At 36.0% G+C, this 23661-nt stretch overlaps 1 protein-coding gene across 1 annotated transcript in view; it reads right to left on the bottom strand.

Annotated features, from left to right (window-relative positions):
* LOC146002546 (protein MMS22-like) overlaps window positions 1-23661 on the bottom strand; it is a 146993-nt gene that overhangs the window by 66375 nt on the left and 56957 nt on the right. The window contains exons 8-10 of the mRNA XM_083140471.1: window positions 13925-14131; window positions 11153-11382; window positions 1934-2034 (exon numbers count right to left, since the gene is read on the bottom strand). Coding sequence (XP_082996597.1) covers window positions 1934-2034; window positions 11153-11382; window positions 13925-14131 — 538 coding nt within the window. The remainder of the gene's footprint in view (window positions 1-1933; window positions 2035-11152; window positions 11383-13924; window positions 14132-23661) is intronic.

The raw sequence follows: 23661 nt of genomic DNA on the forward strand, positions 1-23661 counted from the left end.
AAATGCAAGATAAAAATTATGCTTTCTGGTTCTAACTTACAGGAAATGGACCGATATCTGGTTTAGAATTGTTTTCAAGGCTCAGAGAAAAAGATGATTTTCAGCAACTTCCGTGCCCTAGTCATTAGTTTTCTCGCCTTGTGTCAGAGTGCTCCCATGGCATATTTATAACTTTCCTCCCTTGCTTTGGTGCAGAAAACCTCAACACTAAATATTGTAATGCTTTATTTCTTTCTGGGGAGAGTAACTCAACCTGTTACTTCCCCAGAAAAATAGTTTGCATTCCACAATCAAAACTAACGGAACAGTTAAATCGAACTAACAGCCATACAATAACTACCATACAAACCATGTTATATTCTTTACCATGAATATTAGGGAAAACTCAATTCAGTTTAAGAATATGTAAAAATACTATTTATTTGGTGATTAAATATGTACAAAAAATTACCAAAACTCCCACATAAAAAATGACATGATCCAATTATTGAATTACTCCATCTGAAATATATACGAAGAAGTGGTTCATTTCAGTGGCTCGAAAACATGTTTCTGTAATAATAATAATATCATCATCTTCCATCTTGCTTGTCACCAAATGATTCAAAAATAATTATGTGGACTATCTATGAATTATAAAACGAATAAAAGAAAAGGATCATGTACTGATTCTATCATTACAATATTATGTCTATATTTTTACTGTGTATGGTTTTTCCCTTCATGGCACCTGGCGCTGAATGAAGGTGATCATAGTGTGTTGAAGACTGCCATACGATTTGGCAACACAAGGATAGAATTACATGGTAAACATTTGATAGAATTGCCCACGCTCCTGCCACTCACTCACAGTAGAAGGTTCAATGACAGTGTCACATGGTTTTTCTCACCTTGGATGAGCTGTACAAAGATAAAAATCTGGAAACCTGTGAGAAAATTAACTTCATGTTGCACTCTATCACAAATTTTAATGTAAAATGTGATATCCACTGAAAATGAAAATGAAGATATGCATTTTCCTCTATAATCCTGCATCCTGATAAAATTACAGGAAAAATTATGCATGACTACAGTACATCATTATGTACTTGAAGTTTGGCCCTCAAATTTTAAAGTGAACTTAAATTATGACTCAAATCTACTTGACTTTATGTTCGTTCATGGTCTGCCAGTGAATTGGGTGATTTTTAAATGTTAATACAAAATTAAAAGTATTGGGTATCAATGATACAGTTACAATTATTAGTAAGTACATACCTTAGCATTTGCAGAAACAAATAACAACACACCATTTCACTGAAAATATTACTTAAATATTGCATCCTCCAGATGGCCTCCATTACGCAAATCGCGAGCACTACTCACGGTCCTACACAACACATCTGTGGGGTGCAAACAATTTTAACACTACCACCTTCCTTCTTAAAAGTTGAGCTGGTATCTTCAAAGTTGTTTACCCACGTTCTTATGGCATGATGGCACTTTATTCTTTTGATGAAGAATCCCGAAGAATGAATGCTGCGCACCGGTCCACAACTCCATTTCAAACTGAATGCTATTCAAGGCCACACCACCTGGCGCTATCATTCCCCTTCCCTGCTCATGCTAAAAATAGAAAACACTTGCCAAATTGCCCAATTCACTGGTGGAACCTGTATATTGTTCTCTGTTCGTAAAGGTTCGCATAACCACCTTTTGTAGATGCAAAATAACTATATTATATTATTTTGCATTGTTCATCAACATACATTTCACCATGAGATCAAATCATTGGTGACATTTCTAAAACATATTTTGACATATCAAGATTATAAGAATGCCAATTCCCTTATATGGACAAAAGTAAACATAAAAACCTTCCACTCAAAAAAAAACAAAAAAAAACATACACACACATATCATGAGGAATTGAACACGCAGTAGGAGAACTTACCTAATAAATGCAGGAATGTGGAAAAGCTATTTCCACACTTATTCCTATGTGAAGGATCCAAGGATTTCTTGAGTTGGTCCAACAATCCAAGAGCCGATTTACTGAAAATTTTAAAAATAGTTTAGAACTGTCCCACTGGTATGAACATTTTCTTACCAATACCTAAACAAGCAATATCTAGAGAGCTTAAATAAGTTCCTCTATCGGCTATTCCAAAAATTGAAGGAAATAATACAGTACGAATTTTGAAATTTGTGTTTTGTGCTTCTTTCTTCTTTCATCTATATTCTTCTTGTTTTGATGATATGGTAATTAGTGTGTTTCTGTTTGTCTTGTGTAGTATCGGTGGTGTGTATGTATCTGTCTTGTGTTGTAGTTGTGCTGTCTAGTATGTTTGAGTAGTAGTTGTGCTGTCTAGTATGTTGGTTTTGTCTTGTGTAGTAGTTGTGCTGTCTAATTTGTTTGTGTTTGTCTTGTGTAGTAGTTGTGGTGTGTTTGTGTTTATATTTTGTTATAGTTGTGATGTGTTTGTGTGTGTCTTGTGTAGTAGTTGTGCTGTCTAATGTGTTTGTGTTCGTCTTGTGTAGTAGTTCCTCCATTCATATTGGGGGTTAGGCGTAGAGCTGACAACTCTACACTGTAAAAACACATGTCAAGAAACAACAATATAAGGCCATGGATGTTCCCAAGGTAAAATATTCCGGAGGTAAAATAGTCCCCCGTTTGGATCTCCGGGTGGGGACTACTTTGGGAGGTCTCTGGACTAAGGATAAGATCCACATTAGGAATAAGGATATTAAATTAGGCACCTGGAATGTTCTGAGCCTTTACCGGCCTGGGGCATTTCAGTGTACAGTTAATGAGATAGTTAAGTATAAATTAGATGTAGTAGCTGTCCAGGAAGTTAGGTGGCCAGGAGAAGGGAATTGTAAAACTAAAAATTATACTTTTTTCTATGGTGGTACTGAAAATCATAATTTTGGAACAGGGTTTTTCATAAATAATAGAATTATCTCGGCTCTTAAAACAGTAGAATTTATTAATGATAGGATATCATATGCAGTTTTACAGGGTAGGTGGTGTAAAATTATTTTAATAAACATACATGCACCAATGGAAGGTAAAGATGATAATACTAAAGATGATTTTTATACAGAGTTAGAACAGGTCTTTGATAAATTTTCTCAGTATGATATGAAAATTCTGTTAGGTGACTGCAATGCACAGATCGGCAAAGAAGAGACATTTAAACCCACGATTGGTAAAGAAAGTCTTCATGAATTAAGTAATGATAATGGTATAAGATTGATTACTTTTGCAACCTCAAAGAATTTAATTGTGAAAAGTACCACTTTTAAACATAAAGATATCCATAAATATACCTGGTCTTCTCCAGATGGTAAAACTCATAATCAGATAGATCATATTCTCATTGATAAGAGAAGGCATACTAGTATAATTGACGTTCGTACACATAGAGGTGCTGACTGTGCCAGTGACCATTATTTAGTAATTGCTAAATTAAGAGAAAGACTCTCAGTGATAAATCATAAGCAACAAAATCTAAAAGTTCTAAAATTTGATACAGGTAAGTTTACTGATGAAAGAATTAAGAAAGATTACCAAATTAAACTGTCAAATAGATTTGATGTTTTGCAGGATTTAAATGATGATGAAAATATAAATGAAACAGACGTAAATAAGAATTGGGAGCACATACGTAATGCAATAGAATCAGCAGCTAAAGAAAGTATAGGATACCATAAACCGAGAAAAAGTAAGCCATGGTTTGATAATGAATGTCATAATCTAATAGAAATAAGAAATCAGGCTAGACTTAGGTGGTTAAATAACTCTGATGATACAAACCTAAACAATTATAATAGAATAAAGCGAGAAGTTAACCGCACGTTTAGAAGTAAAAAAAGAGATTACTTGAAAACCAAATTAACGAAATTGAAACAAACAGCAAAAATAAAAATATCAGAGATTTATATAAAGGTGTAAATGAGTTTAGAAAGGGATGGCAACCTAAAGCAAACTTGATAAAAGATAAAGACGGTGATTTTCTAGCTGACCCAAGTGATATTCTAAATAGATGGAAGAACTACTTTAATGACCTTTAAATGTCCATGTAGGACATAAATCAGAAGTAAATGAAGTCCATACAGCAGAACCTTTAGTTCCAGAACCTAACTTGACTGAAGTTAAAGATGCTATTAAAAGGCTAAAGAATAACAAAGCACCTGGCATTGATTTAATACCAGCTGAGTTAATTAAATATGGTGGAAATTCATTAAATATGTCAAATTCATAAATTAATTTGTTTAATATGGAATAAAGAAGAAATCCCTCAACAGTGGAAAGAATCCATAATTGTTCTTGTGTTTAAAAAAGGTGATAAAATGAACTGCAATAATTACCGTGGAATTTCTCTACTCTCAACAACATATAAAATATTATCTAACATTCTTTTAACAAGACTAACCCCATATGCTAATGAAATTATAGGTGATTATCAATGTGGATTTAAACGTAACAGATCAACTATACATCAAATTTTTCACATCAGACAGACGCTTGAAAAAAGTGGGAATATAATCAAAATGTCCATCAGCTATTCATTGATTTCAAAAAAGCATATGATTCAGTCAAAAGAGATAAACTATATAATATATTAGTAGAGTTTGGAATACCTAAGAAGCTTGTTAGTATGATAAAAGTATGCACCAGTGAAACAGAAAGTAAAATTCGTGTGGGTATTAATATGTCTGACAAATTTACAATTCATGATGGGTTAAAACAAGGAGATGCATTTTCTCCATTGCTATTTAATTTTGCCTTAGAATATGCTGTTAGGAAGGTAAAAGAAACTAAAGAAGGACTAAAATTAAATGGTGTGACTCAGTTGTTAGCATATGCAGATGATGTAGACTTACTGGGGGATGATGTGAATACAATTAAGAATAATGCTAAAATATTTTTCAAAACTGCTAAATAGATAGGTTTGGAAGTTAACAAAGAGAAAACTAAATATATGCTTACAGGCCGAAACCAAGTGTTAGGTAAAAATCAAAATCTAATTATTGATAACAACTTGTTTGAACCAGTTTCAAAATTCAAATACTTAGGAGTAATATTAACAAATGAAAATTATATTAAAGAGGAAATAAAAAGTAGGCTTAATTCAGGAAATGCATGTTACTTCTCTCTTCATAAACTTTTGTCTTCTCGTTTAATATCTAAGAAACTAAAAGTTAAAATATATAAAACAGTAATTTTGCCTGAAGTATTATATGGATGTGAAACTTGGTCCCTTACATTGAAAGAGGAACATAAATTGAGAGTATTTGAAAATAAGATCCTTAGGAAAATCTTTGGACCTAAAAGGGATGAGGAGACAGGTGAGTGGAGAAGGTTACATAATTTAGAACTACATGATTTGTATTCATGTCCGGATATTATCAGAATAATTAAATCAAGAAGACTTAGGTGGGGAGGCCATGTGGCACGAATGGGAGAGGAAAGAGGAGTTTACAGGATTCTTGTTGGGAAACCTGATGGTAAGAGACCTGTAGGAAGGCCAAGACGAAGATGGAGAGACAACGTTGAGATGGACCTAAGGGAAATCGGTAGGGATGGAAAAGAGTATATAGATCTTGCTCAAGATAGGGACACATGGAAGGCCTGTGTTGCTGCAGCCATGAACCTTCGGGTTTAAGAAGGCTAGAGAGTTAGTTAGTATCGGCTATTCCCAAAATATGGTATCTTTAGGTTCTATTAGTTACAGCACACTACAAGAATTTCAGTGGGCACTTGAGTTATAAAACTTTAAATATTATAACATGGAAAAAGTAAGTATGTGTCAAATGTTTCGAGAATTTTGCTGCATTCAGCATATTAAATAATCACCTATCAATTATTGTTCAGTACACAGGGTTGCTACGATTTATTGATTATGAAATTCCCTGACATTTCCAGGTTTTCCAGTCCAAAAATAAAATTTTTCCAGACATGTTTATCATCATGATTTTTGCTTTTGAACCTTGTTTTTCAATTAAATATATAATCCGTTAATTATTATGAATATTCACTTTCACAACTTTTTTTTTACCAAATCTCATTCTACACACAAGAACACATGAAAATTCGAAGAGTAAAATGTAAAATTACAATCGGCATTAAATGTATTGGGTGCTACAATCATGTGCATCTAGCCTTCAGGCTAAGCTAACAGAGGTACACTATTTCACAACAGATCTCTACAATATAAAAACAACAGAAAAAGTTCATAAACCATACACAATTTTTCAATTTTTTATTTATAGTGTCGTAGAAAATGCTGCTTTTTTGCTTACATTTATAAGTACACAGCATCTGGAGAAATTTTTGTTGAATATAGGAATTCTATAGGAAATGAAAACAAGACTAAGATCCATAAAATAATAGACGATAACCTCATCTTCACCAACCTTTCCGACAATTATGATCATATTGTCAATCAGATATCTGCAAGTTTAACTTTGATATTCTAGTACAAGGTCCGCCATAAAGAAACCGAACTGCCAAGAAAAGAAAAAGAACCAAACCAAATAAAAAGATATCGTATTCTGGCAACATTGCAAAGAACTATATCTAAACTTCCTGTCAGTGCATGCTTCAACCGGTTACAGGCAGTCAGAATCGGGGCAAGCATGCGTCAGATGCAGCTCGTTTGCAGGTGGTGTACAAAATATGCGCACCAAGATGGAACAACATTACAGCATAAAGTTTTGTTACAAATTCAGTGAATCGTTTACCAAAACGTTAAAGATGATACGGACAGTGTATGGTGATGCAGCATTATCAAGAACCCAGGTGTATGACTCGTACAATCACTTCAAAGGTGGACGTGAGAGTGTCGAGGATGAACCAACATCAGGATGCCCTTCAACGTCAACGAATGACGACAATGTGGACAAAGTTCCCAAGGACTGATCCACCATGAATTTGTCCCTGAAAACCAAGCAATCAATCAGTGGTATTACAAGGAAGTGCTTGGTCGACTCAGAAATAGGATGAAGAGGGTTAGGAAGGACCTCTGTGATTCTGGCCAACGGTTTCTGTTACACGATAATGCTCAGCCTCATACCGCATTGTCTGTACAACAATACCTTGTAAGCATTCAGTGACAGTGATCAATCACCCTCCATATTCTCTGGACTTATCGCCTGCTGAGTTTTTCCTTTTTCCCCAAGCTTAAGATGGCTATGAAAGGGTGAAGATTTGCTGACGTCGCGGACATTAAATTAAATGTTATGCGTATTTTGCGAACACTTACTGTCAATGACTATCAACAGTGTTTCCAAGACCTGTACAAACGCTGGTCAAAGTGTATTGCCTCATCTGGTGATTATTTTGAAGGTGATAAAGTCATTTGAAGGTAATTCCTTGTTCTCTTTCCTAAAAAAAAAAAGTTTATGGGCAAACCTTGTATTATAAAAGTGAAAATCTATTACAGAAATTCGAAAGAACCATAATTTTGCACAAGACTGAGAATCATAAGAACAAAAGAAACAAGTTTTTAAACTGAATTTTTTTTGGGAGTGGAATCACAAGAACCGAATCCAGAAGTGGAAGTGAACTGCTTGTTCATTTTGCAACTTTTTGTCTTGCAGAAGGGAAATTCCGTAAATATGCAAAATTTCTGAAAGCCATAATTTCAGTTGTTTTTTTTTTTCAAAGTTGCAACACGAGCATTACATATCCTCATAGAATGGTCTTTTGTAGTGCTTCCCTCAAAATGTGGTCCATCCAGCATCCATAGGGCGGACGCTAGAAGCGAAATTCCGTAATTATGCAAAATCCGAACGCTGTAATTTCAATTTTCAATTTTTATTTTCGAAGCTGCGACACGAGCATTACATATCCTCTGAAGATACATTTTTTTTGTACTAGCGGCAAGACTGAAAAGCACATGCTTGCAAAGGTGGCGGCTTCAACGGGAATATAGGCACACGAGGCTCCGTCAGCTAAAGGTTATAAGTCTACTTTATGCACAGAAAGCTAATCGGGACTGGACCTACAGTTTAAAGTGGGATCCAAAACACTATGTGCTTCCACCAGGTATCTAACCCGGAACCCCTTGATAAAAAAAAACAACGACGTTACCACGATGCCAACGGGGAAGCAAGAAAGAAATGTATATGTACCATCCCCCACTCGAAAATCCTGGGCACGCCACTGACTCTAGTGTTCAAAAGGGTTAATCTTGTGTTATAAGATAAGAGTTAGGGTTTTGTTTATCAGAAGGCAAGACAAGAACGAAAAATTGCATCCTTTATGTTGGATGAGTCATTGCTGTCAGAAGCAATATCAGCAAGGGACTGCTTTGGAAGAGCTAGACATAACACTGGTGCCGGTAGCAGCCTCCCTCCAGACAGACTGACACCAATGCACAGGTGGCGAATAGAATGTTCTGCGCCTTTTAAAGATAAAGCACTTCATGTTTTTTATAGTCAGCAGCTTGCTTATTCCTGAACCAAGTTACAGAAAGAAAGGGGGAAGGATTATTGTATTGTAAGGGACACACAAGCAATAAAAAGAAGGCCTCTTCGTGAATAGCCCTGCACAATGGCGTGCCCAAGGGGTGTTGGTGGGATCATACCCCCTCCCCCTTGGCCCAGTATTCCTAAAAAGATAACGTTGTAGGCAGGAAAAGATGGAAAAATTAGGGCAGACTACTAAAAAAAAAGTATACTTAAACCCCTTCTTTTAAAAAATCCTGGGCATGCCACTGGCCCTGCACAGCCGTTGCAGATTAATTATCTCTTGTGAGAGGAGATTAGCGACTTTTTTCACTCCTTCCTAAACCAATATTGGATAACTGGGATTGGCAAATTATATTTACTTTTCTCCCAGCAAAAAAGAAAGGATAGTTTTCCAAGCAAGTTCCCCTCCCCCCCCCCCCCTCCCTCTCTACTAGGAACAATTATGTAGATAAAGAAATGAGAATAGTGATTGCGCCATGTTCTCAATTGTCCGCATACGTCTCTTGTGGAGGGGAGGCGCAACAAAGACACCTGAGTCATGCTTTTAGAATGTGTTAAAATGCTAGAGAAAGCAACAATAGTTCACTTTTCCCCGATCATAAGGCAGGAGTTCAAGGTCGCATGGTGAATGAATAGGCTGCTACAAAAGCAAGGAAGAGGTGAGGGAGAGGTCGACTGGCATACGGGACAGGCTTCTGGCTAATTTTTGTCATCGGCGGGGTTTGGAAAACGTATAAAGTGGGAAGCAAGAGTTACAGTAAACATAAGATCGAGATAAACGTCCTAATGTTCAGCATGGTTTTTTGCAGGAATTAGGCTGAATGGATTAGCGGGTAATGCTTGCTTGTACCCCTTTCATCCCCCAATGCCTTCAATGTCTATTTCTCGTGAATTTGTGAATTTACAATAATGATTTAGAACAGATCAGTCCAATACATCAAACTTTGGTATATATGTAGTACTCCTTTTCTTTCTTTGTGTACTTAATTTTACCATTTTAATTATATTTCAATAATACGTTTTTTCTCAGATATATACGTTTTTACCCTTCTGTCCACTATAAAACGTATAACTGAGATTTCACTGTACAGGGTCCAGCCCCTTACAATAACAAATAACATAGTTGTAACGTTACTTAACTAAAATCTTAAAACATTCTGACTTAGGTTAAAAGCTGAGGCTGTAAAGGGGCACTCAGCACACAAAAGGACAAAAGACAGGACAACACACAGAATTATACTGGCCATAGGGCCAGTCGCCAGAGCCTCGTTACTCTGCACAAAGCAGTCCAGGGTGTATTATGTGGAAGTGAGGCTGACAATTTGGTGTACTACGTGGAAGGTCACCCCTTACACCCCACTGATTATAATTTAGTGCAAAATTCTGCCACTTTGTTATAACTTTTATGGATAATCTCCATGCCCTTCTTCTTAAAAAATAAATGTCTAAATATGCATCTGCTTTTGCATTGCAGTCACCTGGAAACACACATTTATTAGGGAAGTGTTGAGTTTGGTTTGAGTTGTTGTTTTAAGTCCACTTTATGCACAGTAAGGCTAATCGGGACTGGACCTACAGTTTAAAGTGGGATCCGAACCACTTGTGCCTCCATCGGGTATCGAACCTGGGACCCCTTGATTACAAGGCGACGACGCTACCACTGCGCCATGGGGGAGACCCCAGGGAGGTGTTGAAAATTCATATTGGATTGGTAGAAAATAAGTTATCGGTATTGGTAAATTTGATAATGGTACTTTATAGGTATATTTTTAATCAGTACTTTATCGGTATCGACCAAAATTTCATATCTGCCCATTCCTAGTTCAAACATCTTGAAACATCCAAGTGATAGGACCCATGTGACATTGTGAAAATTTTACTCATTACCAGGGAACGGATTTATATGTACCAAAAAAGTGTTAGATACATAAATATTTATTTATTTTAATCAAAATATGGAATTAAATATGGACTTATGGTATAATTGTGAAAAATGGCAACTTTCACAAGAGGCTCACATAGTTAAATAAAATGCATTAGGCTTACATCATTACAGACATTAATAGTAATGCAAAATTCAAATAGAAAATGTGCTTAATTTTTTTTTGCTACGAAAACAAAGGATTACAAACTTTCTTTCCAAGTGGTTTAAAATGAATCTCCTAAACATGATTCCCCCTAAATAACATTTATAGTGACTGAAACAGCCTTCAATAACGCATAAAGTAGTGGAAATATATTTAAAATATGCAATGGATTTCACCACAAAGGCATTCTCGATTGTTCTCAAGAAAGTTAGAATAACAGATGTGTTGTCTAATGTCAGGAATTAAAATAAACAGAGAATACAAAGTGAACAAAATGCAGACAAATTGTAAACCTTTGGTATTTAATGCAAGAAGGGAAAATGTAGCAATGGCACGAATATGGAATATATGTTGTAAAATATTTGAAAATATGCAAATTATATGTAAGAATAACTAGAATATGTAACATGTGTGTTAAAAGCAAATATATGGAAAAATATGGAAAATAAAAATAGCATTTTTCAAGCTTACATACGACAATTCACCAAGATAATACAAAATAACATTGCTTTTAGCACCATACGAAGATATGTATTTACATATAAATCCGTTCCCTGCTCATTACACTAAATAAAGTAGCCAAAACATTGAGATTGATATACCTCATGACAGCCAGTTCATCAGGTGGAGCACCAGGTATCAAGAAATGGGAATTCAGTTTACGGTGGAAATATTCCCACAATGCAACAACAGGTTCACTTCTTAAATCCCACAGCTCTAACAGAAGAGCGACTTGACTTATGTAAACTCTCATATGAAGTTCTGACACTTGGCTATCAGAATTCAACAGTTTCTTCAAAACAGTCTCTAACAGAGGATATGCGCTTTTGACCTGAAATAATATTCAATGTAAGAAATCAGAAAAAAAAATAATACACATAAAACAGAAAAAGTGTGTCTGCATCCAGTAATACATACATAGATACACAAGAACATAAAAAAAGTAAAATTCTCCCCTGTGCATAGCACCACGCCATGAAGGCGTATAGGGGGTGTGGGGGTAACGCCCCACACTTTCTTGATCCGGTCGTGAGTGGGGGTGATGTGATCAGCATCACGCCCCTGACCGTATTTACCCTCCAGGGTTTCCCCCAGGTACCCATGTTATTCGACGCTGGGTGGGCGCCGGAGCCGCTTCCATCGTTAGAAAAGTTTCCGGATTTGAACCGGCCGGGGATCGAACCCGGGACCTTTAGCATGGTAGTCAGACGCGTTACCGACTGAGTCGCCGCGGCCAAGAACATTAATAATATTTATAAGTAAAATAAAGAATAAAAAGGTAACTCATAATCTATTCTAGAGTTAAGGAACTGTGAACTCAAGAATCCCAACAAAACACCATGACAATACTTTCTTGAATTGATTGATTGATTGATTGAATTGTTGTTTTAAGTCCACTTTATGCACAGAAAGGCTAATCGGGACTGGACCTACAGTTTAAAGTGGGATCCGAACCACTGCACCATGTGCCTCCACCGGGTATCGAACCCAGGACCCCTTGATTACAAGGCGACGACGATACCACTGTGCCATCGGAGAGGCCCACTTTCTTGATTTGAATATTGTCACAATTTTTATTTGACCTTCACGAATGTTGAGAAAATCTCATTCTCAAGGATGGATCCTTAATACAGCTATTAGACCAAAGAAACAAATAAAGGTGACCATAATATTGTGACCCCAAACCGGGACATCCTAAGGCAGCCCCTCCTGAAAAATTGGTTAGGTCTACTTATATAATTATTGTTATTATTAACATATTTTAATTATTATTATTATTATTATTTATTAAGGTATGAGTCATATAAATGATACATCCAAAAAAAAAAAAAAATGAAACGATCTCGCTTTGTCAAAAAGTATTAATTATTATTATAATTTCGGTATGACTTACATAGAGTTTATCTCATCCATTCTGACCAACCTTTGGTGTTAGTCCCACGCTGCAGTTGAGGAGTGCCAGAAGTATTTATAAGAAGAATCAACATTCTTGAGAACAACTTTACTCTTCACCAACCATTCATAAAAATCCCCACATATGTGACACACAATGTGAGATTTGACTTTTGAATTTGTGTCAAGATGTAGGAACTTAAATTCTAGTGCACATCCACATTGAAACTACATATAGCTACTCTTCTTGGCCTTGCCTATTCATAGCTCTACATATAACGGACCACAGACAAAGCAGTACAACTCGTGACGCGAGCTAACTTATACAATAAGATACTAGTATAGCTGTCCGCTCGAAAATTATGAATGACAATGGAACATTTTGATTTTTATGAAGTGCTTGAAACTTAATCCAGCTGTTTTGCTACAACGCTAGTTCAAAAATTCCATCAACATTTTTTTAGCATTAAATGTCTCTCAAATTTAGATTTGTTTCTAAAGCTAACTCCTAGACTTTTATAAAATGGGACAAATAACTGTTATTAATCATTTCGATGGGACGACCAGGACATGCCTATGGAAAGGGACTGTCCTGGTCAAAATGGGATGTATGGTCACCCTAAACAAATGACAAGTGACAAATCCCCATCCCATTGGAAAAAGCCTTCAATACACATAGTCCTGTTCCTAGCTGGGGTTCTGTGGGAAATTATGAGCATAGAGAATTTTTTTCACCAATGTTTAGTAGGTGTCTTAAGAAGCATTTTTGACTTTGTACATTTTCCTGCTATGATGTCATCAAAGATGGGCACACAACTGCTCATATCTCTGTTAATACTTGACCGATTTTGATGGAAATTGAGTCAGTATGCTGTAATTTCTATTTAGAACATGAATTAAAATAATTAGTAAACCATCTTGTCTTTGTCTTTCTAGTTTTATTTCGCATAAAAAGATCCATAGATACTTCCCTTAATATATATTGCAATAAATTCAATATTACTGTTGAATTTGTTTTTAATTCCACTTTATGCACAGAAAGGCTCATCGGGACTGGACCTACAGTTTAAAGTGGGATCCGAACCACTATAAGGCTCTACTGGGCATCAAACTCAGGACCCCTTCATTAAAAGGCAAATTATCCTGTAATTATGCAAATCACAGAAAACTGATTAAATTCTGTTGTAAATATTTGAGAACCAAAAATTGACTCCTTTACACAGTAATACACTTAATACTCTGTTAATTATATAAATGTGCTATTAGAAGTAAAATGTTAATTTTGTGTAATAAGTAGAGTTTTTAAATCAAATTTAGGTTTTTATTCAACATTTTAACACCAAAATGCCAATTGATATACTGCTTTTGATCCCAAAGTACGCAGTTTTTGTACTAAAACCTTCATCTATTACTCACAATATGTGGCTCAAATAATCACAAAACAATGTAAAGTTCTATGATACATGAAATTAAAAGCTCACCTGGACATTTCTTGTAATTCTTCCTTGTTCATCATACAAATACAATTCTGCCAAATTTGACAACAGCCAAAGGGAAAAGCCAATGGGGTTTCGACATTCAAATTTCTGAGGAACGTGCAATTCAGAACAAGAATGCACATTTGCTGTGGACTGCTTTTGACCATTCAGTAAAGTTTGAAGCAATTCTTCACAATAAGACCAGAAACCCTGAAATTGCAAAGACAATAAATATACATATATCTTAAAAGGGGATTTTACAATATGCATAGCAACATTATTGATATTATGCATAACACGTGCTCTATGTAATATTACGCTAACTATGGGTGAAAAAACTATCAGTTTTAGAAAGGATCTTCACTCTCATACTTTAGTGTGAAACTCAAGATAACTATTCACATAAATTTATTGGTTATATAAATAATTATTGAACCTTCCTTTCAATATCCAGTAAGCTTGTTGCTGGGCGACAGGCAAATAAAATGGTTTCTAACATGGATGTAAGTATGTATGAAGCAGAGATGTGTAAATTGAATTCTTATTGAAAAAAAATATCATCCATTAACATTAACAATAAGCTTATCCATGCAAATTGGCAGATTATGCCAAGGAAAATGTGTGTTGAGTTAAATGTCAGATTAAATGGATTTGACATGATGTTGGCAATGATGGGATGACAAAAATTTGTGGCAGGTGATTCTCACCGATGCTCACACATGGACAAAAAACACTACCCAATGTATGCCTGTCAGGACCTGATGGGATTATCCTACAACACCCATCGTATAGTCTGGAATTGGCAGTTTCAGAACTTCCATTTATTCAGGACTATGAAGAATGTATAATTAATTATCCACTACATGGACATTTTCCAACAATATGAGAGCAGCATGGAGGCTCTTGTTCATCACTGGCAAAAATGCTTAGTAAATGATGATGATCACATGGAAAATAAGATTTTGTAGCTGACGATTGCTCTATCCAATGACGTTGTTGTGCTCTAGGTATTTCTTCTAGTTTTCATGGAAATAAATTGGAGACTTTACTTTTGGAGTGACCTTCGAACTTATGAGATAATTACAGTACAGTGTTGTTGATTAAAATTATTTACTGAACAGAATAACTTTAAAAAAAAAAATTCCAATGACCAAAATAACAAATCCAAAATGCTTTACTTTTTCATGGCCTTTCACCTTTCTTTCCCTTTTCTTGACCTTTTCCCCCTTTTTCTTCACATTTATTTAATCGCCCCCTGCTTAGGTATAATTGCAAATTAAGAAAAATAGATATTTTCCTTCAATGAAAAACCCCTACCACAAGGTGATAAGATGAAAACTGAAGCTGTAGCATAACAAGAGATTTAGACTTGCCTTAATTATTAATGCATGTAAAAAGTAATGTTTCAGATTTCATCCTAGATGGAGAATTTTTACAAAACTTCATTCATACAAGAATTAAATTCTTAAGAAACAAAGTAAACAAATCTTAACTCAATACAATTTTAAATTTCCAAATATTCAATTTTATCAAATCCCAGTACAGATATAAAACAATCAAAACTCACTATACTGCAAAAAAAAAATAAAAAAAAATGCAAAAATTCTTGACCAAAAGCATAATTTCTTGACTTTCTTGATTGGTAGACACCCTGTTAATTACCTATGGACTAGGGGGCCTAAGCCCCCAAAACCAGATATTAGCACCACAAATGCACATATTTTTGGTAAATAAAAACAAAAATTCGGTACAAAAACAGTCAATTTCGGGTTCAAAAGCGGTAAATAAAATAAAATTTCTTTGTTAGAGAGGTGAAAAATCGGCCCAAAATTGGAATAAAAAATGAAATTTTTGTTTTAAAATTGTGAATATAATCTTAAATTTGATTTACAAAGTGCATTTATTACACAAAATAAACATATCCCTTCTAACAGCACATTTATGTAGTTACCAGAGTATTAAGTTTATTGCTGTATACAAGAGCCATTTTCTCTTCTCAAACATTTACAGCAGAATTAATAAATTTTCCGTGAATTGCATAACTCGCAGGATAATTCAAACTTCAGAAAGTGTCGTGTCTGTAAATAACTCCAAATTTCATGTTTAAGAGTCTATTTCGCATTATTTCGTGACGAAACAGCAGCACCTTTCAGAAACATGAAAAATAAACATTATAGTGTGTTATTTCACATTTCGTGATTTCGTCAAACAAAATATGCATGCCTCAATTTATGAGCTAATAAAAGAAGTAAACAAGAAGACCTATCCAATTCAAGGTGTTCCTAGTGTTAGCAACCATACAGAGAAAAACTAAAAGCATCAAATTTATTTGATTTTGAAGCTCTTATTGGCTTGAACGAAGAGAGCAAATGTTGTGATGAAAAGTTTACTAGTTTATGTGTTGTGCCATCTTTAACTATATTTAAAACAGTAATGTGATTAAATCTTTCCTGGCCAGTTATTGAAAAGACTTGAAGGCCAAAATATCTTTAACTTTTAGCCTACATAACGAGAAAGATGACTAATCGATTAGGTGTCTGTAATATGGTAGGCATCGAATAGGAACCACACGGCTTTTAGATTTCAATATGCAGTCTATCACTCAGTCTATCACTTTAACAACGTTGATGATGATATAATGTTACCACAGTAAGGATAATCGGGACTGGACCTACAGTTTAAAGTGGAATCCAAACCACTATGTGCCTCCACTGGGTATCAAACCCAAGACCCCTTGATTACAAGGTGACGATGCTACCACTGCACCATCGGGGAGGACTATTGTTGTTTGACATATGTCTTAGGTATTGGATTATTTTATATTACTGTTTACATTTTGATATCTTTTTTTCTCCTTGTCAAGCATTTTGTATTTTATTCTTATGTTCATTTCCTCCTTTACTTTGCGATATTTGCTTATGAGTCTGTGTGTAAAAGTGCTGTACTTTGGAACTTTCTGATTACTGCACTATAAATACTGTTATAAATAATTCAAAATAATAATAGACAAATTATTGTGTGTGGTTGAGGCCCGCAGCTCACGCTACTGTCTGGGCAAGAATGAATCCAATCCATGTGCAGACTAGAGAATATTCTAGTATGAATTTATTAACACCTTATTTTAAACAATTTAGAATACTGCATTGTTGGCGTGTAATAATGCTTTCAAGTTAACTGTTTCCATAGCACTCAAGCTACTAAAGAACTGTACAAAATAAAGTCAAGTTGTCGTTAATATCAGATTGGCTTTTGATGCAACTTTAACCGAGATAAAGCCAATAGGAAATCAAGAAAAGATTGAGAGGTACGTAAGATTCATATAATAATATAAATATATTCATTTAAAAATTCTCAGTTTCACTGACAACAGATTATTAGTGATCAGTGGAAAATCATCTTTATTAAAAATGATCCATAAGTTAGTACACAAAAATATGAAGCGACAAAAATTGCAATTACACATAACATACCTTAGCAGAATTATGCATTGAATGTTCTGTGTTGCTCCATTTTCAAAACCTAATTTTGTTGCATAAGTTCAAATGTTAACAAACATTGAACACCAAGTGACATTAAAAAAAAAATTGTAACTCATCTGTCATTATGTTGTTTTAAAGTTCAAGTTTGCCTTGGATAGTGAGAAATGTAGAAGGGAGTTCGGTATACTGTGAGGTATTGCTGTACGAAACACATTAGTATTATTAAATTCTATAATATTTGAAAATAGATTGGGGGGGGGGGGGGAAATTTGTAACACTATTTTTAAGGTTTTAGCTAATATTACATTCAAAGGTCTGCCTGGACAAGATTATTTTTCCTAACAATGGTCACATTTATCAATATAATTCTATCAATCTGAAACATTTTATTATATGTTGAACTGCTAGTTCTCTCGTTTAAATTATTTTAATGACTTTTCACTTTGGTTACTCATAATTCCCCGTCACACTCATCTAAAATAGCAATTTTTTATTTTACAAAACTGTACACGACACTGTCCGACCATAATTATGAAGAATAATACATCTTAAAATTATGTTGTACAGATTTAGTGCAACGGTCCACATAAATTTTGCTTCATATTTGTCATTTTGTGATGCAAGTGTAGTTGAGCAGTGCCTAAGACAGTTCTTGACTGAACTAATCAACAAAGAACAACTTATGCACATCTTTTTAATTCTTTGTTAATACCTAAATTTAGTGTAACGAAACCGAAAGGAACATCAGTATTGAAATATCATCCATCTTAGATTGAAGAATGAAATAAATCAACTGAATGTTCCCTTTGTTTTGTTGCCTCTGTGTTTGAAAAGCGTCAAACTACCAGTTTCAGAAACTGGAAACAGTATTGTATGTTTGTGTGCGTTACTCATTTTTCATTATTTTTCCAATCCTGATGTGCCAAACAAAATAATTAGTGATTAGACTATTGGTTAGTTTAAGTTTTATTAATGTTATATCAATAATGGCACTATAATAAACACTACCTACGTGAATTACATAAAACTCAAACATATGGAAAGTACATGGTACCTACAAGCAAAAATAGCAAATTACACTATGTTTGAAAACTTCGAAACCGTGTGGATAACATTTAGATATATTCTGTAGATGCAGCTAAACAGTAGGATCGGCATGAGTAGTCCAAAAAAAATACTTTTTCTCGTTTTAGGAGAAGTCTCTGTACACTTCCAGATTCGAAGACAGCCTGAGAGACTCCAGGACGTCTCCTAAGAAGCCAATGAACTGGTTGAAGAGAATCCAGTGAATGGCACCTGACAAGAGGAGTACTGTACAAGCAGTAGCCGAGAATCCTTTTTTTCCTACTTATGTACTCTAACCATTCTGCCAATGCAGTCACGGACATGCAGAGCAGACAGTAAATTAATTAATTCAGTATTATCTCTAACATAGCCTAGAAGAACAATTTTGGGGTAAGATTACTATGTTTTCTTTAGAGCGAGCCGAATGAGAAGAAGATGTTTCTTCAGTCACTGACACAATATGCAAGACAGTATCGTGTCCATCTTTGTACACATCGAAATAACAATTTACATACAAACGTACAAACACATAAACCTCCCTTCCTATATTTCTAGCATCCTGACCTCAGTTTAGTAATGGGTCTTTTAGATAGCACAGACAAACACAAAATCTATTAATCTTGCCTTTACCAGCACTTAGACCTAAACCCCTTTCGACAGTCAAATTTCTTTATTTTCTTGAAACACCTCTCCTAGAGATATTGTACCTCCAGCCGTTTATCTTACTATGCCAACTTATATGAGCCTGTAGGACTTGACCCCATGCATGTTACATTTTATTTTAGAAAAAAAATCACTTAAAATATTCTCAAGACTCAATTACTGACTGAGTGTTATCAGAACATTTCATAATAATTTGTTACAGTATCCATGGTCACATCGTAATTAGGAATGTAAGGGAGGATAAGGACGTATAAAGAGAATTATAGGCACTAAAAATTCAGAATTGGAAGGCAAAGAAGCATCGCAAAGTACAAAATACGCACTAAAATTGATAAACATCGGCAGATTTTTAGTCATTTTCCAGGAGAAGCCACACAAAAAGCAGTTTATCTTCAAAATAGGCTCTTACAACTAAAATAGGTAAAAACAGCAGCTATAAAATACAAGTATTCCTCTCAGGAATGGCTTTCACATGTAAAAGCCTACATTTTCTGGCCAAGGAACAAAAAGGCATTTTAAGACAAATGGTCAGCCTACTTTTGACACATTATTGCATAAAATTGTAACACAAATCTCGCAGTTCAGCCCATCAAATGTTTTTTGAAAGTTGGAGTGACTGAATCTTACATTAACAACAGAAAGTTCCTTCACTGAAACTACTTCTATATAAATTCCTCTCGAAATAAGGCGCAGTTATTATTTCCAAGGCCTGTACAAAAAATTTCTGAAAAAAATTTCAAGCTACTACTAATCTATGTCTATGTACCTAAGGCATCACTCAGTGTGTTGAATGCTTCTTCTCAAGAATGTAATCAAGATACCGATGTTTAGTGTCAGTTTACACTAAGGGCATATTATCATTTAAATTTACACCTAGAGATAGTTGGGAATTATATGCTAGGAGTTCTTACGATAGAGCAAATGTTGAATTTGTTTAATTTTTCATCTCTCTGTTAATTGCGAGGATGAGGAGGAATGATGAGCTTATGAAACTGTTGAATATTGATTGATCGATTCATTTAGGTTATTTCACATAGCATTTCTTGCACTTTTGACCAATCGCATGCTGCCCACTCCATCATGGAGGTCGGCAAAATTGTTTAACACACACAAAGTAACACCCTTGTCCATGACTGCACTATAGTGCCACTCCCTCACTCAACACTCCGAACCACCGTGTTTTGTGACTTTTGGTTATTTCACGTCGTCTTTCCATCTCTCTTCGTTAATCACAATGATGAGGATTGATGGGAAGTTAATGAAATAGATGGGAGCAATCAGAACATTCAGGTTGACACAGGAAACGAACCTGGGACGTAGACATCTAAAAGCAACTGGCTACTGAATGTGACCCATCACGAGCCACTGGAGCAATCATTTTCTCTTGTCACTTTTATTCATATTCATATTTTCTGCAATTGAACAGGTCATGTGAACAACAATGTAATCAACGTTTTTGTCGAAATGGTGTAATTGTAATAAGCACGGTGGGTGTGATTGTGATATTAGTTCTAACTTTGCTACACAAATGACAGCACTTTCTGTGACACTCAGGGTCTGTTTGGAAGAACATTGTTGTAACAGAACGCAATATGGCTGACTGTAGTGCAGCATTGTTGACGTCTTCTGTGGAAAAAAAAGCTCAATAAGGGCGGAAGGCATGAAATACAACCTTAGTGACAATGAAGTTCGACCAGTCACAAATATAGGAGTGCGTTGTGAAAGAAGGAGAACACATGCATATGCTGAACATATTTTATTCAGCAGGCTACATGGAACAAAGGAAAACATAAATTTCCGCTGCAACGCAGCAATGTATGGTGTCCACACAAAATAAAACATTTTCGTCCATCTACACGTGACATTGAAGTTCGACCACTGTTAGAGGGGATCCTGTTTACCATGGTGTGACGCCGCCCCGTCGGCGAATAACTGTGGCAATGCGTCGGGGCATGCTGCGGACGAGTCGTTCAAGGTATTCCACATCGATGCGGTGCCATTCCTCCTGCAGGCAGGTGATAAGAGCAGCCACTGTCGTGGGTCCCCTCTGTTGCACACGTCGCTTAAGAACATGCCACACATTCTGAATGGGCGAGAGGTCGGGACTCGATGGTGGCCATGGCAGAGTTCGCACATGATGGCGAGTCAACCATTCTCTTGTCAGCCGCGCTGTATGAGGCCTGGCATTGTCGTGTTGAAAGATGAGACGCCGCCTGTGGAACAGGTGCCTTCGCACTGTGGGAAGATGCCGCTCCAGTATGCGTGCATAGGCGTGTGCATTCACAATGCCCTCACAGACGTGTAGTGGGCCAACCCCAGACGCCGTCATGCATCCCCATACCATCACTGATGCAGGTTTCTGTACCCGACATGCATAACATTTTGCTTCATTCTGATCCTCCTTCCGACAAATGACTGTTTTCCGTATTTTCCCGTACACAACATTGAAAATGGATTCGTCCGTCCACAAAACCCTGTTCCACTGCCGAAATGTCCATCCCCGGTACATTCGAGCCCACCGTAGTTGATTGCCTTTGTTCAACATGGAAAGGAAGGGTTTACGTTTCGCCTTGTACACTCGGTAACCGCATCGCTGTAGGTAACGGCGAATGGTTCTTGTTGACACTTCAATGTGAAAACGTTCTCGAGTCCACAGTCGTAATTCAGCCACAGAAACATGATTATTGGTCTGGATATAGTGCCTAAATATCCGTAGGTCACGCATGCTCAGCAGGCGTTTTCGACCGGGGGCCTTACCCGGCTCTGTAGTACCCGTATTTTGGTGGTGTTTGATGATGCAGTGGACGGTTGACTTGGCGAAGTTCAGTTGGCGCCCTATTTCCCGTTCACTGAGTCCATCCCGTTGCAACTCCACCACTCTTCTCCTCACGGTGTTGTCAATGGGTTTGCCCCTGGCCATGGAGATGATGCACTGCGGTTCCTCGGTGCACAGCACGCGCTTATATACGGCGGACTCCCTTATCGTGTCCGTGACGTCATGCTTCCGTCGAATGCGCCACTATCTGGAATTTTCCGTATGGGTCTGGTCCCTGGTCGAAGTTCAATGTCACGCGTATAGTTCCCCGTTTTTGTTCTTTACGTGACCTTGGGTGCAACATGCTGGGATCACGATTCTTGCCTGCTCACACACCTCCTCTTACACACATGCGTCACTTCTGCGGGTCACCCATTCCACCGCCTATGCCTCTGTGCATTAAATCACGTATTCCTTTCTGGTCGAACTTCATTGTCACCAAGGTTGTAAATGTAATAGCGTTCTATGAAAAACTAAAAAAGTTGTTCTTTTTTAATTTGTTTTTTATGCCATAGCATATTTCACTGACAAAATCAGTCCTAAGTTTCTTAGCGTCTTACGTGGCACAACCAATCAGAACCAAGCTATATATCACAAGTGCAAATGTGTTGGTGACTGAATGTAAACAATTTATCACTTCAAATTTATAAAAAACAATAACTATTCAATTGAAAGGAAAAAAAGTTCCCTACGAAACGTTTTTACGTACAAATAAATGGCGCTGCTTAAAAACATACCGTACTTATAGCATGCACAGTACACATATGGAAGAATACATTAGTTGCTTCAATTGTAAATGCAGGACATTGCCTCATGGATAGAAATACCTTAAGAGGTTGGTGGTTACATAATGTTACAAAAAAACATGTAAATTTTCAGTTTGTTTGCACAATATCTCATTAATTACATAACGATTTGCTCTCTTAAATTACATCTCTTCCTCTTTAAATTTATTAGCAACCGCATAACTATTGTATGCCTTATTATATACATTATTTAATGTTCTCTGCATGCTTCGCATCGCAAATGCTAACCGGAATGTTACATGAAATGCTTCCGTGTAAAGTACTGTCTGCTATAAGATTTTCGGAATCATTACAGGTTGGTTGGCCACTCTGGGATCATGATAAAATTCAAGTATAATTCCCAGTTTTCAAGCCGAGGTTTCCACAAATTCAAGAGTAGAAACAGATGTTTTCTCTATTTCAACCTTACGTATTATCGCCTCTCACCACCCACACACACACATAATATATGATTAATATAAAGGGTCTATCCGATTTCAGTGAATTCAAAAATTCTAATTCAATTCAATCAAACGGTATACAAAATATTCAATTTAAGGTGTGGAGTTTACGCTTGCCATTTCACAAACACAGATCACAATTGCTGCAGAATACACTAATCCATGAAAAATTGTTAATTGTACAAGAATTTCAAACTCAAATTTGCCTAATCAACTTCAAGATATCCTATCTTGCAATAATCTGCCTGTCAGGTAGATTGTTCTGCAAAGGACACTAACAAAGTAAACGGATTGCGAGAATTCGGTTTTATTTTCCACGCACCTATTTCTTCTCTTTTCCTTTCTCGATAAAAATAACGGATAAACTGTGAAAAAGTTGCCTCTGGGCATTTGTAAATGTATGAATTAATTTGGATTAATAAAAGTTGCAATTTTTCACGTGTGCGGAGAAAAATTCACGTACAATTCCCAG

The sequence above is a fragment of the Lepisma saccharinum genome, chromosome 18 (assembly GCF_977018435.1).
Source record: "Lepisma saccharinum chromosome 18, izLepSacc3.1, whole genome shotgun sequence".
NCBI classification, from domain to species: Eukaryota; Metazoa; Arthropoda; class Insecta; order Zygentoma; family Lepismatidae; genus Lepisma; species Lepisma saccharinum.